Source organism: Pituophis catenifer, unplaced genomic scaffold, assembly GCF_029215685.1.
Source record: "Pituophis catenifer annectens isolate HBS135680 unplaced genomic scaffold, rPitCat1.0.hap2 SCAF_7, whole genome shotgun sequence".
Lineage (NCBI taxonomy): Eukaryota > Metazoa > Chordata > Lepidosauria > Squamata > Colubridae > Pituophis > Pituophis catenifer.
Window position 1 is genome coordinate 74048379 of NW_027256887.1, and position 16946 is coordinate 74065324.

The 16946-nt window shown below is 39.1% G+C and overlaps 1 protein-coding gene across 10 annotated transcripts in view; it reads right to left on the reverse strand.

Annotated features, from left to right (window-relative positions):
• The window catches only part of BICD1 (BICD cargo adaptor 1), a 116507-nt gene that overhangs the window by 20946 nt on the left and 78615 nt on the right, over nt 1–16946 (reverse strand). For 4 of the 10 annotated variants that reach the window (XM_070946783.1, XM_070946784.1, XM_070946782.1 and 1 more), the window contains one exon: nt 15554–15923. In XM_070946783.1, the coding sequence (XP_070802884.1) occupies nt 15554–15923 (370 nt within the window). Of the gene's footprint in view, nt 1–9054; nt 9360–10425; nt 10537–14366; nt 14558–15553; nt 15924–16946 lie in introns of those variants that run through there. The other 6 variants (XM_070946774.1, XM_070946777.1, XM_070946773.1 and 3 more) reach the window with 5 other exon arrangements.

Genomic DNA, 16946 nt, shown 5'->3' on the forward strand with positions numbered 1-16946 from the left:
GAGCATGCTCAATATAGTATTGAATATTAACTGACACACCTTGCATATATTATCTGCTCATTTAAATGCACATGCGATGTATGTTTTTGTGTGATTGGGGACAGTAGCAGGAAATATATAGAATGTGGTCAGAGAGAATGTAACCTCATAGTACCTCCGCCAATGGGGAATGAGGACGGATGGGCAGCCAGTGCAAGGAATATATAAAGATGTTAATTTGAGATGATGAACTTTGGAGAGAACCAAGCTTTGAAAACTTCTACATTTATTGCAATAAATGAAACAAAAGGTCTTCACTGTGTCTTGGCTGGTCATTGGTCAGGCAAGTTTGCCACTGGTTGCAAAGGAAAGTAGCCAGGAGTTCATAACAGAAGGAAACCTGTCCCATAGTTCCTAAAGTTGACAGGTTTTAATCAGTGATGGGTTGCTACCAGTTTGTACTACCGGGCGAACCGGTAGTGGTTGGGGTGGGTGGCTCCGCCCACCCGCCCGGACATCTCTGCGCATGCCCACGAGCGAACCTGTAGCAAACGAAATTGAAACCCACTACTGGTTTTAATCCCAGGGTAGGCCTTGTACTTCTTTGCAGAACATGTATAGTATTATATGCTTATGGCTATCATATATTCTATTCCCTGGTAAATCAGAGTAATTCATTGTAATGCTATGGCAATGACAATCAGTTTGAGATGTGTCTGTGGAGAGTCATTAAAGATGGTATCAAGGAGCTTCATTTGATAGGCAGTATCAGTGAAGAGAACAAGTATAGAAACCCAAATCCAAATTGATGCACAAAAATCTCAATACCCTCTGGTTCTCCTGACTCTGTTAATAAAACAAATGTATCATTGGAGTTTTCTGATGATGGGACTTGAAGAAGTATTAATCCAGTCATAGCAGTATGTAGCATAAGTCTGTAAACCAATTTATAGCATGGCTTGGTTTAGAAACCTTATTTGCTATCATATTCTGTTCTGGATTGCTGGTCAAATATAGTGTTGAAATGAAGGGGCAACATTTGAGTTTCTTTCCAGATGCATGATTTGCTGGCAATTGTTACATAACTTATTCTAATTAAGTCCCCCTTAATATGTATGTAATATTTGTTTTCAAAGTAGTATCAAAGAAACTACTGGCAATTTTCTAATAATTTTTTGCTGTGTCATCTTCTTTGGGACATCTCTTCATCTCCATTATGAACATCCATGAAAAAAGAGCTTAGTTCATCTCAAGTAAGCTTAAAGGGATCAAATGCTTAGATCTGGCCTGCGGGGCTGCCCTGGAAACAGCAAAGGATCGGCCCACGGTGCCTCTGCCATCGAAAAATGCAGGCAGCCCTCCCAAGCACCTTTTTCGTTGATAGAGGATTGCAGGAAGCCGTCGCAGGCAAAAATGGAACTCGAGAGCCCATTTTCGCTGGCAGAGCGCTCAGGCCACCACAGGCACCCCCAACATGAGTGACATCAAGCTGGCCACACCCAACCTGGCCATGCCCACCCCAGCCCTCCGAGGTCAAACACAATCCTGATGCAGCCCTCAATGAAATTGAGTTTGACACCCCTGCATTAGAGGAAACAAAATACCAGGTGACATAGATAAATTGCCTTCATCCATCTTCACCAACAGGTTGATAAATTTGTTTTGAAATTCATTCATAAAGCTACTAATTTGCTGGCCCATAAAACCTTAATATCGTATGATCATATCTAATGATCAGAAAATGATGACAATACTACTAGTAATTTTAATCATAATAAAACTATTTGCTGAAAACACATTCCTCTAAGTCAGTCAGACTTGATTAATGGTTGCAGATGGCAAAACCATATACTGTTAGACTGAAATAAAAGTGATTATAGTCAGAAAATAAATTAGTTAGGAAGATAAGAAGTACATTTCATATCCCAGGTACCAAAAGAATAACATGAATTTTAGCACGCCTAAACAAGTTAGCCATTTTTAGTAATGGCACTTTTTTTTTCTTTTGACAACCCTGTAGTCTTCTTGCATTTCATTTTCCTTCTGTTCTTTATAAGGACTACATGGCCCCTTCTTTTAAGCAGACTGGCCTGTTTCCATCTGCTCTTTGTTTTTACAGTGGTCAGATTTACTCATATCTTGTTTTATTTTTATTACTGGCAGTGTGAAAATTAATTCTCATAGGTCAGAGAGGAGCAAGGAAGAACTATAATTCCCAAGGAGGAACAATCAAATACACTCCCTACAATTTCTGTTGCGTGAAATGGACCCGTGAACATGGATGAATACTTGGGCGACACTACTCCCTCTCTTCCTTCAATTATGTCACATACACTTATTTATTCAGTATTTCATACTTTCAGTCACTCAGTGTGCTTTCCACATATATTTCTCTGAAAGATATAGTTCATGTGACCATGCAACTCCAGGGCTCATCATGTTGGATAGGGAATTCTGGGAGTTGAAATCCACATATCTTAAAAGTTGCCAAGATTGAGAAATGTTCCTCCACTGATTTAGTAGCTGCATCAACCCTTCTGTGCCCCTGGCCAATTGTATCAGCTTGTTCTACGAGTTCCTTTAATACATTGCTGTCCTTTCACAGCACATGGAATGAAACAAAAACTTGTATTTATTTAATAAAGTACAAAGCAATTTAAATGTTCTTGTAAAGATGTCAAATTGCATTTTAAAAATGCATTTAGCACTTCCTGCCTAAGAAAATGATAACTGCATTAAATACTGTAAGCCTGTGTGTTTTATTTACGTTCTCCTCTATCCTATGGATCACATGAAAGAGGCAACAGTTTTAACTATGAAGCTGTACCTATGTTTAAAATACTGCTCTACAATCATAAATGGGAAAAGACACGTGCACACAAACCAAATCCATTCATTTATTAGCAGCGCGAATAACATTCTAAACAACATTGTCTAAGCTGCCTACAATCTTCTTTCGCTTTATACAGATCTGAACAATCACAAATATCCTTGCTACAGATTCTGCAGATCTCCTGCAACAATTACACACAAGTGGATTTACACACCAGTGGAGGTATGCATCAGCTAGGGGATATTGTTGTTTTTTCTGCTGACATTTACAAGGCACTTATTTTGGAATGCTAAAAGTCATCCCTTCATCCAATCCTACCTGGTCTTTCCTTGTGTGAGCACTTTTATAAATGCTAGCTTTTTCCCCCACTCTCAACTCTTTTAAAACATTTTGCAGTAAATGCTTTACTTATTGCGAATATGTATGCTTTGCATACATAATCCAATTTTTAGAGTTCATTTGCTTTGCGATGCCTTTTGCATTGTTTGTTTTATCCTACCTTTATTACTTTATAAATTACTCATGGTGGTGGAAAATAGTAAAGTATTGTTTTTGCACCAAGGATGTCTGACACCCTTTAGGAACATGTACATGACCAAGAGCAATTAAAAGAACAAAGGTTAAGCAACAGGAAACACCTGTAGCCCTAAGAATGGGTGGTTTAACCACATTAGCTTGTAGGAAAGCACACATAGTAAAGATATTATCTGCTTATCTTATCTTCTTCTGTCTATGCTAATGTTGTGGCTCCGTTGCCTGAGCCTGGGCTATCGACAGATGCAGACTCTGAGACTGAGGGGGAGGAGTTGGCAAGGCCTCCCTCTCCAGGACCCTCTCTCTGGCAATGCCTCCGGAGGACACCGAAGGCCAAACGATAGGCTTAGAGCCAAGCACATCCCCGCAGCCACAGGTGGACAGCGACGAGGAAGATAAGTGCTGGCTGGACCCTCAACAGAGGCGCAGGGAGAAGCGTGCACAGCAGAGGGGAAGGTGTGCCAGAGATTAGCTGAGTCACTGGACCACACCCCACAGGGTATAAATATGGGTGTGGTGGCCGGTTCAGTTTGTGACGAGCAAAAACTGGAAATACTCCATGATCTCTGCTTTACTTTGCCTGCTTTATTGGACTGCATTTGGATTAATCTTTGTTTTGTGTGAGTAAAGTCTGAATTGGCAGCTAGCCACTGGGTTGCTGCCAGCTTTATCATCAGAGTTTTGTCGTGTGGCTTATTAACTCCGGGCCGTCTGTGGGGGTCTGTGCGTGGTACGGGGACAGAACAGCTAACAAATAACAGGAAACAGACCCTGGGGTTTTTGCCAAGCTTCATGCACTCACTGTAAATAAGAAACTAGCCTAAAAAGGGCAAAAGCAAATAAGGGGAAGGGGTGCTGAATAAAGGTTGAGGGGAGATGTAAACGGGTGGAGATTCACATGGGGTAATTAGGCATTTCGGATATGCTGTAAACCTTGTGGTCCTTGACAAATGGGAACTGAACTCAGGGCTAGGGAATAAAATGTTGCTGAAATTTATTATTGGATCTTCCTACTTGTTGGTCATTCACTTTTTTAAAAAAAAAATTTTATTGTATTTTTATTGTTAAAGAATAACAGAAAAAAGAAAAAAGAAAAACAATACAAAAATCAATAGTAAAGGAAAAAAAAAATTTCCCCCCAACGTGCTATACAAATGGAAAGGAAGTTTTAGGAAATTGGTCATTCACTCTTGCAAGAACATATTTTAAAATAAACTGTTTGCTGCTTCACTTTATGATTCTGTCAAATCTCTGAGTGGAGAGTGCATTTGTCACAATTGGGGGCTTGTCCTGGATTTAACATCATTGGGAGTGAGGATGTCCACGCCGGACTTGGGAAGTTGCGTCCCATTGATTTCAACAGTCCCAAGTGCCACTAGTGGTAGTCCAGCTCCTCCAACTGACCATGATCTCAGGATACCATAATGAGCTAGAAACCAGGAATTTATTAGAAGGAAATGTTTACCCCAGAGAATGGCATGATTAAACAGGCTGCCAGAACACAGTGTAAGAAAAGATTTCCCCAAAGGGATGAAACATTAGAAGTCCCAGAGGTAGACCCTAGGTGTGATGATAACCGGACCAGGGACAGGAAGGATATGGCAGACTATAGAGGGTATTTGATAGAGGTTATTAAAACAGCAATGTCCCAAAGTCTGAATATCCAGAAGGCTTTGGCTTTAGAACAAGGGAAGGAAGAAACACCAATTGAATGGTTAGATAGGTTAAACAGTCAACTATAAAATATATATATATGGACAAATGGACCCTGACAATCCAGGGCACCAGATGATTTTAAAGCATCAATTTGTGGGAAAAGCATGGGAGGACATTAGGCATAAATTGTAGAAATTGGCTGAGTGGGAGACCAAAACTATGGAGGATCTCCTCGGAGAAGCTTAAAAAGTATACTCCAAATGAGAAGAGGCGAGAGACAAGAGAAAAGTCAAAATGATGGCTCAGTTAGGATGGGATCAATATGCCACCTGTAAAGAAAGAGGGCACTGGAAAAATGAGTGCCCTAAGAAGAAGGAGGGGGAAGAATTAGTTAAACTGATGGATTTCGAGTATTAGGGGTCTCTGGGACGCGCTTGTTTTCTGGTCCAGCTTTTCAAGAACCCCCGATAAACCTTAAAGTTTTCTGCTTCAACAGGGGGATGGGACTAAAGGATCTTGGAGATCCCATCTAATTCTGATATTCTGTTTTTGTGTGTGTGACATGCTTCAGTGATTTTCATTTGCATTTCAGACTGGATATATTCTTAATAATGCATTTGTGGGCATTCTAGTCGAAGGAACAATCCTATGAAGTTTTGTTTAACATCAGACAAAGACATCAGGTGTCTTTGGGACTCCTTGCTACTGCAAAAGTGGTAATTATTTGCTGCTTAACGTGTGTGCTCAATTTGTTATCCTTTTCCTTGGAGCCAAGGAGGAGAACCTTTATGGAGAACCAATTTGGTTTTGTGGTTGCAGCCACAGGCTACAAGGCTGCAGAACTGTGAGTTCAAATCCTGCTCTGGCCATGAGAATCAGCTGAGTGATTTTGGGCTGGTCATTTTTTCTCCTCAGCCCTAGGAGAGAGGCTTTGGTAAGCCACTTCTCTAAGTGTTATGGCAATTTTCCTCCTGTTTTATGCTAGGGCTGTTTTAGTTCTCTAAAAGCAAGGATTTTGTATAAACTATTTTTACTCTGCCAGGTTTGGGGGAGGCAATTGTTTGTCTTCTCAACTATCCTGTTGCTTCTTTGATGTGCTCCTACAAAAGACTTGGAAGTATCTCCCTATGAAAGGTTATTTCGCCTACCTTTCACAGATGGAACTGGAGTGTGAGAAAAGGAAAACTGGGTTGTGATTTTTGCCGAACTTATATAGGCCTCAAAATGATACTAGGCCTCAAATAAATTACTATATATCAGAGTGCCAGCTAGAATGATTTCCTAAGAATAACGTGATATTTGTAATCTGCTGTGCTAGAGCAAATTTATAACATGTATTTGCAAAGTAGATAGTTTCAGAAGCTACTTTGGACTAGGAGCATTAAAACTATTGGGAAATAAGAAACTGAAAGTAGCAGATGGCAGGAGATTTCAGAAATACACGCAAGAATGTGCTAACTGACAGTCACTATGGGAGTACAAGGAAGTAACTTCAGTAAAATTCCATTTACTGAGGGACTGTCAGAATAATGGTATAAAACAATGGTGGGTTGCTACCGGTTCACCCCGGATCCGGTGAACCGGTAATGGCGGGAGCGGGAGGCTCCGCCCATCTGCCCGGAAGCTTCTGCACATGCGCAGAAGCTTCTGTGCATGTGAAGCATTGCGCACACTTGCAAGTTCGTGTGCGTGCGCAAGTTCGTGTACGGCCATGAGTGAACCAGTAGCAACGGGATTTGCAACCCATTACTGGTATAAAAGAAGATGGGTCTCAGATCAGGGCCACTGACCATAGCTATTCCTTGCTGGACATAGCTATCATCTCTGGACCTCACTGCAATGGATTATTGATTTAAATAATGTTAGGATGGTTGTTCATGTTCCAAACTGCTCATGAAATAAACTTCTGAATCTTAAAGTAAGAATTGTTTATTGTATTGCTGTCTCCTGTTTCTTTTATTGGAATATTTTTACGACAGGAGAAATACCCCACTTTGAGACCAAATGTCTTTCTTAAGAATTATACACTGGGGCTGTCCTCTTCTTTGTCTCTTCTCATAAACCAAGGACTTCTTGCTCAGCGGCCACTATTAGAGTTTGCTGTCCACAGCATCCAGCCTAGAGAATGGATCTTGATCAAATCCTGGAGTACAACCTGGGCGGGAAGATCCTTTCCAAGTGTTGCTGATCACTGAAACAGCTGAAAGGACTGTCCAAAAAGATTGGACGAGGGAGGGAGCTGCGCTCAGGGCTACGGAATAAAATGTCAATGGAATCTATTATTCGGTGTGCTTGCTTGTTGTGTCACCCCTCTTGCAAGAACGTATTTTAAAATAAACTGTTTGCTGCTTCACTTTATGACTCTGTCAAATCTCTGAGTAGTGAGTGCGTTTCTTACAAGGTGATGTACATCCTCTCCTATTTTCCCCACAACAATTCTGCGAGGTGAGTTGGACTGAAAGAAAGTAACTGGCCCAAAGTCACCCAGCCAGTTTTCCTGCCTAAAATGGGGCTTTAATTCACGGTGCCTTGGTTTCTATGCCGGAACCTTAATCACTATAGCAAACTGGCTTTCTACATTGAAAACCATATAAAAAAATTAAATAATACACTAAGTGTAAATAGCTTTGTGCTGCATGAGGTAAAATTCAGGTCACACATACACTTTAAAATGTACAGTATGTTGTGATAACTGGAGTTAATTTTGCAAAAAAGGGAGAATTATAGGGAATTCCTATATGTGTTTCTCCATTAAAACATATGATCTGGTTAAGTGTCCTTTTGTAAAATCAGATTTAGCTTAATATATAATTTGAGCTTAATTTGATTGGCCTTAGTGAGACAGCCCATTTTAACCTATTCATGTTTTTATTCATGTACTGATAAATCATGTTTAATTCATGTATTACTTATTATTTGTTACATAACCGTGGCCGTGGCATTTTGTATCTATTCCACTGGTTAATGCCTGCTTGCGAAGGTGATAAATAACACCCTAGCACCGAGTTACTTAGGAATGTTTCTTACTGCAGGAATGTTATTGTAAGATAAAAGCCTTAGTATACCTTCAACCTTTAGTTGACCCATAGTATGTTACTATGATTGCTGAGAATGTATGTATGAAGTTGGTTTTCATGATTGATTTATAACTACAGTATGTACACTGTTCAAAATTTCATAAAAATGGTTCATTCCACTGAAGAATGAATGAAGAGAGTTGTGCTCACTTTGAAACTTCCTTTTATTTTCAAATAAAAATCTTAATCCTTTCCACCTATGTGGTGTGATTTATTTGGGCTTTGAGGAACACATGGCATAGATTTTGTAACTTGCTAACTAACACAGATACTTTGTCTTTTAATTTGATGTATTTTCTCTCTTTTAAAATGATGTTCAGGTTTATTACCCTTTAACTGATAAACAAGCTGGAGACTAGCTCCAGATAGGAAAAAGGTTGTTAGTACAAATTGGGGTCTGGCTTAACTCTTTTGTGAACTCCAACCAACCTTTTTCTTTACAATTTAAGCCCCTTCTGACCTCAGACTTTTAATGAACATGTGTGATATTATGGGATGCAAACAGGTAACATGTTTGACTAACATGTAACTGATTTTCTATGCAAAGGGGAGATTACTTTTATCCTGCCCAATCAATTTTCCTCTTGCGTTTTCTTTGTTGTGTTAACTATAAAAAGGAGTGAAACATGGGGCTTGAATTACTCTCCCTCCTTTTTCATAGAGAGATCCCACTTTATCAGGGTACCTTAACAAACTGCTTTTAAATGATCTTCCGACTCAGTTGCTTTTTGGGAAGGTAAACTGAGGCAGAACCTAGGGCCAGATTTGGCTATCAGCCTGGGCACAGAGTGAACAACCTGAGTTTTCTGGATAACAGCCTCAATAAAGAGACAGACAAACTGGAATAAGTCAGGAGTTCTTGTGTAAGACTTTGCTGTGAACATATACGATGAGTGTTTTTAGCATCATAGTCTTGTATGGGGATTATGAGGTCATCTTAAAGCTATTGACCCCAATTACTGCAATGGGCACTCTTTAGGGGAAAGATGGTCCTCCCACACAATCTGAAAGAAGGAAAAAAAATGTTGGTGTTGCTATTGCTGCTGCTTCCCCATATCTATTCTGTGTAGAGTGTAACTGAATAGAGCAGAGTATCTCAACCGTAGCAACTTGTAGGATGTGTAAAGTCAGCTCCCAGAACTGAAATACTCCCATACTGGCTGGGGAATTCTGGGAGTTGCAGTCCACAAATCTTAAAAGTTGGTGAGATTGAAAAATGCTGGAATAGAGTCTGATTTCTTTCATATTTGTTATTTGTTTTTCTTGGCTGATGCTTGCATCTGTAATTTAGAAAAGGAAAAATGAGCAAATGAATCTGAGATTATGTTGCCAGTGTTGTAAAAGATGTTATTTTCGATTCTCTATCTCTCTGGAAGCATCGCTGTATTTCATTTTCTTTGTTCCTACAGGCATTTTTAATGGACGGCGATAAAGAAAAGGCTGTTTCTCCTTTATTTTCCTTCATAAAGAAAAATAGTATAGATAATATTTCCCTGGAACATTTTATTCTATGTTAAGTTGCTTTGAGATAATGTGAATAAAGTAGGAATCATACAGGGTCAGTTACATGAACACTAAAGGACCCTCTTTATTCACATTATTATAAGGGAGAATGTGCTTGTTTGGAGATTAGATTAAAAATCAGCTAAATCCCATTATTGGTAATATAACTTCTGATGAGGCTTAGCTGTCACGGAAGGACAGCTATATGGAAAACATCACTGTCAACGACAAGGACATGTATGTTACAAAGAGTTACTTATTACCTAAGGACAGCAATAAATCTCCCGTATTAGTATTACAGAACTAAGGAAGGTTGTCTAGCTAAAGATAATCTTATAAACTAGACAATAATGGTTTAGTAATTAGGAAGTGTCAATTATCATATAACAAGTGTATGTTAACCATATATGGAAAAATGCATGTGCTCACCAAACCCTTTGTCTTGGAAACATATATAAGCAGTTGTATCAGAGCTTTCCGGGGTTCAGAATTTCAGGTACAAATCTGGCTCTGAACCTGCGCAATAAACTGTATCTGGCTGACCCAGGAATGTTTTTCAGTCTTTCATTCCATAACAGAGACATTAAAAGGGTATTCAAACAAACCTCTCTGTCTTTGAGTGGAACAACAAAGCAAAAATATGGACTATAAGAAATTACAAGAGGGTCTTGGAAAAGGGGTGTTGTTGGGCTATTAGTCTCTTGCATTTAACATTAAAAATATTTACCAGTTTAACCTATTTCCACCAAAGACACAGTATTTTGGGACCAACTTTAGCCAAACATCCAACAAAGTAATTATTAGTGGTGGTAGAATTATTTATAGGATTAAAAATACCCCCACCTTGTTTTTGGTAACATGTTTTGGGCCTAGATGCCAAATCCATCAAAATGGCTCTCAAGTGTTCCTCAGGAGAGATGTCCTGTACTTGGAAACGTTCCACTGGAGCCACGACTTTAGAGAGGTAGAAGAGAGGAACTTGTAAGTAATAAACAAGGTACAAGAGAGATGGTTTTGTCAAGGTAACATTAACAATGATTTATTTTGATTGTCTCTCACAACTAGATGTGAAATCATACAGTGGTTTGGGAGTTGAGCAATGCTATGCCATTTGTTTTCATCTTATCTTGTTTACTAGAATCTCGATCAAGTAACATCATCAAAGATAGGCTGGTCAATTTATGATTTATTTTCCTTCCATTTTTCAGCCAGGACTGTAGTCATAAAATAATATTTTTCCTGAATGCTTCGAAAGTTATGGGAGATTTTTTTGAAGGACTTTTTGCAGTACATATCTGCTAGGTTCTATAGAGATACCGTGTTTTCCTGAAAATAAGACCGGGTCTTATATTAATTTTTGTTCCAAAGGACACATTAGGGCTTATTTTCCAGTTAGGTCTTATTTTTGAGGAAATACGGTATTAAATGCATCTGTCTGGCTGACGATCTTAACTAAAGCTTATTATATTATGAGCATTCTGAAAAATCATGCTAGGGCTTATTTTCCAATTGGGTCTTATTTTTGGGGAATCATAGTAGTAGGTTCTGGAAGGACACAGCAAATGGCAGCATCTAGTTGAAAAAACCAAGTACAGGTAGACCTCAATTTATGACCACAACTGAGCTCAAAATTTCTGTTGCTAAGGAAAATATTTGCTAAATGAAATTTGCCCGTTTACGACCTTTCTTGCCACAGTTGTTAAGTGAATCACTGCAGATGTTAAGTTAGCAACATGGTAATTAAGTGAATCTGGCTTCCCTATTGACTTTGCTTGTAAAAAGGTTGCAAAAGGTAATCGCATGACCCTTGGACACTGCAACCGTCATACATATGAGTCCTTTGCCAAGTGACCGAATCTTAATCACATGACCATGGGGATGCTGGAATGGTTGTAAGTTTGAAAAACAGTCATAAGTCACTTTTTAAAGTGCTGCTGTAACTTTGAATGGTTACTAAATGAACTGTTGTAAGTCGAGGATTATCTGAACAGTCAAACAAGGTAGGAAATCTACAGCTGTTTTTGTTTTTTAAAGGCAATGGCAAACTGCTTGCATAAAACCAAAACACCAACATGGATGTTTGCATTTAGACCCCAAGAGTCAAGTCTGACTCACCAGCTCATAAAGGTGATGCTTGTGGAATTTTCTGGAGTACAATTCCAGCCATAAAATTATATATTGGGTTATAGTTTGTTTAAGATTTATAAATTGCCTCATATTCTTAGAAGTATACAAAATCAAACACAGTACAAAACATAATATAATAATAAATCTGTAATCAACAGTCAAGGAGCGGGAACTTCCTTTCAAATGTGGAAATTATAAAAAGGTTGAGTGACACCACTGTGGTTGATTGAAATGTGTCAAGATTCTCCAATTAAGGAACTATGCCAATATGAGTTTTCAGCTTTTACTTATACTAATTAGTTAACATCTATCTTTGTTCTAAACTAATTATTCTTGAGCTCCACATCCAGTATTCTCTGAAACTATGCTTTGATCTGGAAATCTACGGCAAGATTTTTCTTTAAAGCAAGCACCTACAACTATATTTAATCTTGTTCTTCGTGGTCTCCACTTAGAAGATATTTAGACAATTTTTAACCTGGGTTCTTTGAGACTGTTGAAAAACAGACAAGTTGATATTATTCAGTTTCATATCCGATACAGTAGTTTAGACTGTAGTTCTATCACAAAGTGAATTCCATTGAGTTCCAAGATGGAGTAGGGCAGCTTTGTATCATAAAATGGCTCCTCTTCAGCATTCCCACGCAACAGTTTAAAGTTGTACAGGAGGGTGGCTTAAGTACTACAAAGTTCTCTTTTGTGAAAATGGTATTTGTTATGCTTTGCGGAACAAGGAGAGAAAACAGACTTCAGCCCTGTCTTTTATTTATGTTCTGTAACTAAACCATTTTTTTCATTTAAAAAAAAAACTGGTTCTGTTGAAACGAGAAATCTGTTTTATATTTTGACTGTCTATGTATCACTACAGATATTTCTGTAGACAGCAGTTCATTTTCTGATTGGCCTGGCACTCGCTTTATGAAAATGTTTCTGGTATTTTATCTAACTGATTAATGCACTCCAGGTCAAAAAGGATGAGGAATCCCAATTTTGTTGATATTAAATAAATTGGTCTGGTAAAAATCTAACCCATCCTAAACAATCTACAATCAATGCTTGGTATCAACACTTGTTCCCTTTAAGAATTTTTCATTTTGCACTAAATGAGTACTATCACTATTTTGTTTTCAGAACAATAGTCTTTTTTTCTATGAAAAGCAACAGCAAAAGAGAAAAAAAGGCAGGAGCATTCCAACATTGCCAAAATGCTAGATAAGGAGAGGGTTGAGCAAGGAAACTTGAATGTTGAGAGAGGATGAAAAGGGGGGAAATGGGGATGAGAGAAGCAATAAAAAGCAATTTAGCCTAAGCAACATTTTTTTCCTGTTTTTATCTTTTCTATTCTCATAGTTTTACAAATTAGCAAGGGTCAAGACTTGAAAACCAATTAGGAATAAACTAGGATTATAATCTTGGACATAATAAAACATAGGACACTGACATTTTAAACTAAGTTTAAATCATGGCTACAGGTTGGGAATAATTGCAAAAAAAAATATAGGAAGATTTTGTTTGGGAGTCAGTAATTTCTGACGGTAAATCCATGGCTTCATTGAATATTTACACTAATGTTTAAAGACTGATTATATTTTCACCCTCTTTGAACTAGCAAAGCTGATTATAGGTATAGAACAGCCAAAGCCCTCCAAATATCAGTTCAAGAAAAAGATATTTCTTTTAGAGCTAATAATTTAGGTTCTGCCTTGTGTGTGCAGTACTTTCCTAAGTTTCTGTAAATGTGCATTTTTAATCATGATTCACTGGGAAAGAAAGGACTTATTCTTATCAAAATGTTCCCACAGAATGCAATTTGAGAAAAAGGCTAACACTAATTTCTGTATAAAAATATATCCATCATATTCTATCTGTACAGCTGTTTATGTATGCAAAAGATTTATTTTTTTCTGTATTTCTCTTTTGCTTTGCCCATATGTTATATACACGAACATATATAAAGGAAATTTAAAAGATAGTGGCTAAAGTATTATGAGCACTGGTCACATTACATGAGACGTCATAAACCATTTTTACAAATTTTGAAACAATGTTGGGGCAGAAGATCTTATCTGTCATTTTTCCTATGGTTGACAGCCTTCAGTATTTATCCAGAGAGTATTTTTTACCTCTGAACTGGGTGGGGGGGGGGGATCTGTCTTAATGTTTGCTATTTAATCCAGGCAAAACACATAACTTTGGCTCAATATGAGCTAGAAAGCCTACAATTTACTTAGTTCATAATGAGAGAAGAAGGGCCAGGGAAGCTTATTTCACTGAGATGCTTTTATATCACTATCTAACTCAGTGTTTCTCAACCCTGACAACTTAAGCTATGTGGACTTCAACTCCTAGAATTCCACCACATACCTTAAAGTTGCAAAGGTTGAGAAACACTGATCTAACCCTTCACCAGAGAGAAATATGAACCATTATATCTTTTGTTTAGTAGAAATTTAAATAAGCAGAACACCCTTTCTATTAAACCCTCCATCTGCTTAGTCAAAAATGAGCTTTGGGAAAGTAGTTTGAAGATGGCTTATCTCTAAAGAGGTGAGCATATGTCCAAATTAAAGATGGCATGTAGAGCAACTTGGAGAGGATTCCCCTTCTACCTAAGCTAATCATTTTGCACTACGTGCGCCCAAGGAAAAAATGTTTACCTGGGATGGCTACGGTTAACCTTTTTTCCTTGCTGAGACGGTGCCCATGGAAGGATTCATTCATGGAAATGGGGCCCCTCAGAAGAAATGACTCTGTGGAGGTGTGATCTGGGGGGGTTCTTAATAAAGGCAGTAGATAGGTCCCTGAAGTCCTGGAATGGCTCTGATCACAAGGGGAAGGTGAGAATTGTCTTGCAGGAGATCCAAGAAAAAAATACATACGGAAACAAAAGAGTTTTTACTTTAATTACTGAGCAATGGCCCCTTTGGAATTAAATATCACACATCACCCACCCTCCTGAGAAATCACCCAAAATATTGCTAACATCTTCTACAATTGCTGTCACCCCCGTAATAGTGTGCTACCACCCCATAGGTGGGGGGGGGGGGTTGTATATTCTGAGGAAAAATAATAGGTAAAGGGTTCAACTTGAGTGATCAATCAAGCCAAGTCAATATTGTGATGTCTCGGCATGCATTCAATACCATCTATTCTTGCTGCCACTCGTCACATCAGGGACAGCATCTGCCCCTCCATCGCTAGAGATGGTTTGTGAATGTTGCCAGGAATCAACATAATTCCATAGCAACATAAATTTACTACAAATCAACATCATAAATATATTTTCGTGTATGGCTTGGTGGGTCACCGGCTGTTCTTTGCTTAGAATGTAGACTTCACACATATTTACATAGTTGTAGTTAACAGTTACACCGAACAGAACTAAACCTATACACACTTGAAGTGGTTCTTGGAAATGGTTCCTTACAGCGGTGTGGCCTTTAGCAGGGTAGACATATATGGGTTTGTCTTGGAGGTTCGTTCGTTCTTTGTGCTTTTTTGACACATGGGAATGAAAACACCTCTACCCACTGAGGGAAATATATTAGCACCAAAGTTTATTAGAATGTTCCCTTTTTGGTGGATGTGCTTTTTTTCAATACAGGCTCAGCCCTGCACCTGAGGTAGTCGGTTCTATACAAACAAAGGCATTCAAGACATACAGAATATGCTGAAAATGCTAAGAAGGCATGAACCACGACCATATCAAAAGGGACAAGAAAATACCATGGCAGATGGAATTAACAGCCCACGTTTACAGTTTGAAAAGCCATTCCTTCTCTCCTCCCCATCCCCAACCTCTTCTCATAAAATATATAATGTATTTGCAATTCAGTGGATGACCTTAAGTCAAGTCAGGCCATTGCACTGTACTATAAATAGGACTGCATGCATACCTTTTCCTCTGGGTGCCACTGCTGACCAGTATGTTTGGTGGTTGTGGGCCCTGACTATGCAGGAGGAAAGTGTCTATGGTTGACACGGTGGCTGATGCCTCCTCACTTACTTTAGGGCTGCCGATCTTGGTTTTCCCAAATTTGCCTTTGCTCCGCCGGGACTGCTCGTGATCAAACTCTAAGTCTTCCAAGCGTTGAGTCAGGGCGAGTTTTTGCTGGATAGCCATCCGCAGCAAAGAATCTAAGGTCTTTTTCTCATCTTCTGCAGCTGCCAATTGCCTCTGCATCTCATCCAACTGGGTGACATACTCATCACATCTGGAGGGAAAGAAGGAAAGAGGAACAGATCAAGCTGTCTACGCAACTGTCCTGGCCAGCCTTGGGTTGTTGTTTTTTTCTTTTGCAAACATGAACCATGTGGACATCAGCACCAACCCTTTCTAAGTGGGGAGAGGGGTCTTCAAAAGCAGTTCCTCTGGGTTTCAGCAGCATCAACATTCCTTTGAGGCACTTCAGATTCAAGATAAAAAGGAGCTTCCTAGTGGCGAAAGTTGCAAACCTGCCATTTGTCAGCAACTCTTTAAAGCAGCTGGACCAAGGGTGGATTGCCCCCAGTTTGGACCGGTTCGCAAGAACCAGTAGTAAAATCGGCGGGAGGCTCTGCCCACTGACCCGGACGTCATCAAAGTTGATCTGCGCATGCACAGAAGAGCGCGCATGCACACGAGCGAAGCAAAGGCGTGGGCACAATGCAAACTGGTAGTAAAGCTAAGTAGAACCCACCCCTGAACTGGACATTTCTTTAGGAGTGCTTTACACCTCCACACATTCTAGAGCAGCTTTTGTTCTTTCTGGCACAGCTTCTGCTTAATCTCTACCTAGGAGATAATCTATCTAGTCTTCTTTTAAAGCAACTGAACTAAAAATAACTTGGGGACACAGATCCATAACAGTAAGAGCTGCCTAAGGCAGAGCACACCGGGAGACCCACTGTAATAAAATATAGTCCTTGATTACCAATTGTGTCCTTTAAGAACTGTTTGAAATTATGACAGTGTGTAAAAAAAAAAAAAGTCAATCCTGAAGGGGGCCTGATTGAAGCCATTTTGACTGCTTCAGTGTTGCCACATTGGAGCTGAGGGATAGGGAGGGGGGATTTGAGATAGATGGGATTTTGTAGCCAAAACAAAATACTTTCTCTTGGGAACCAAGGACATTCTCACACCTGGTCGGAGGAAGGCAGAGATATGTTATCCAGTTATCAGACTGCACAGTGATTGCACCATGTGACTGATTGTTTTGAGAAAGTAGAAAATATTTTACTTTTAATTAGGTGAAAAC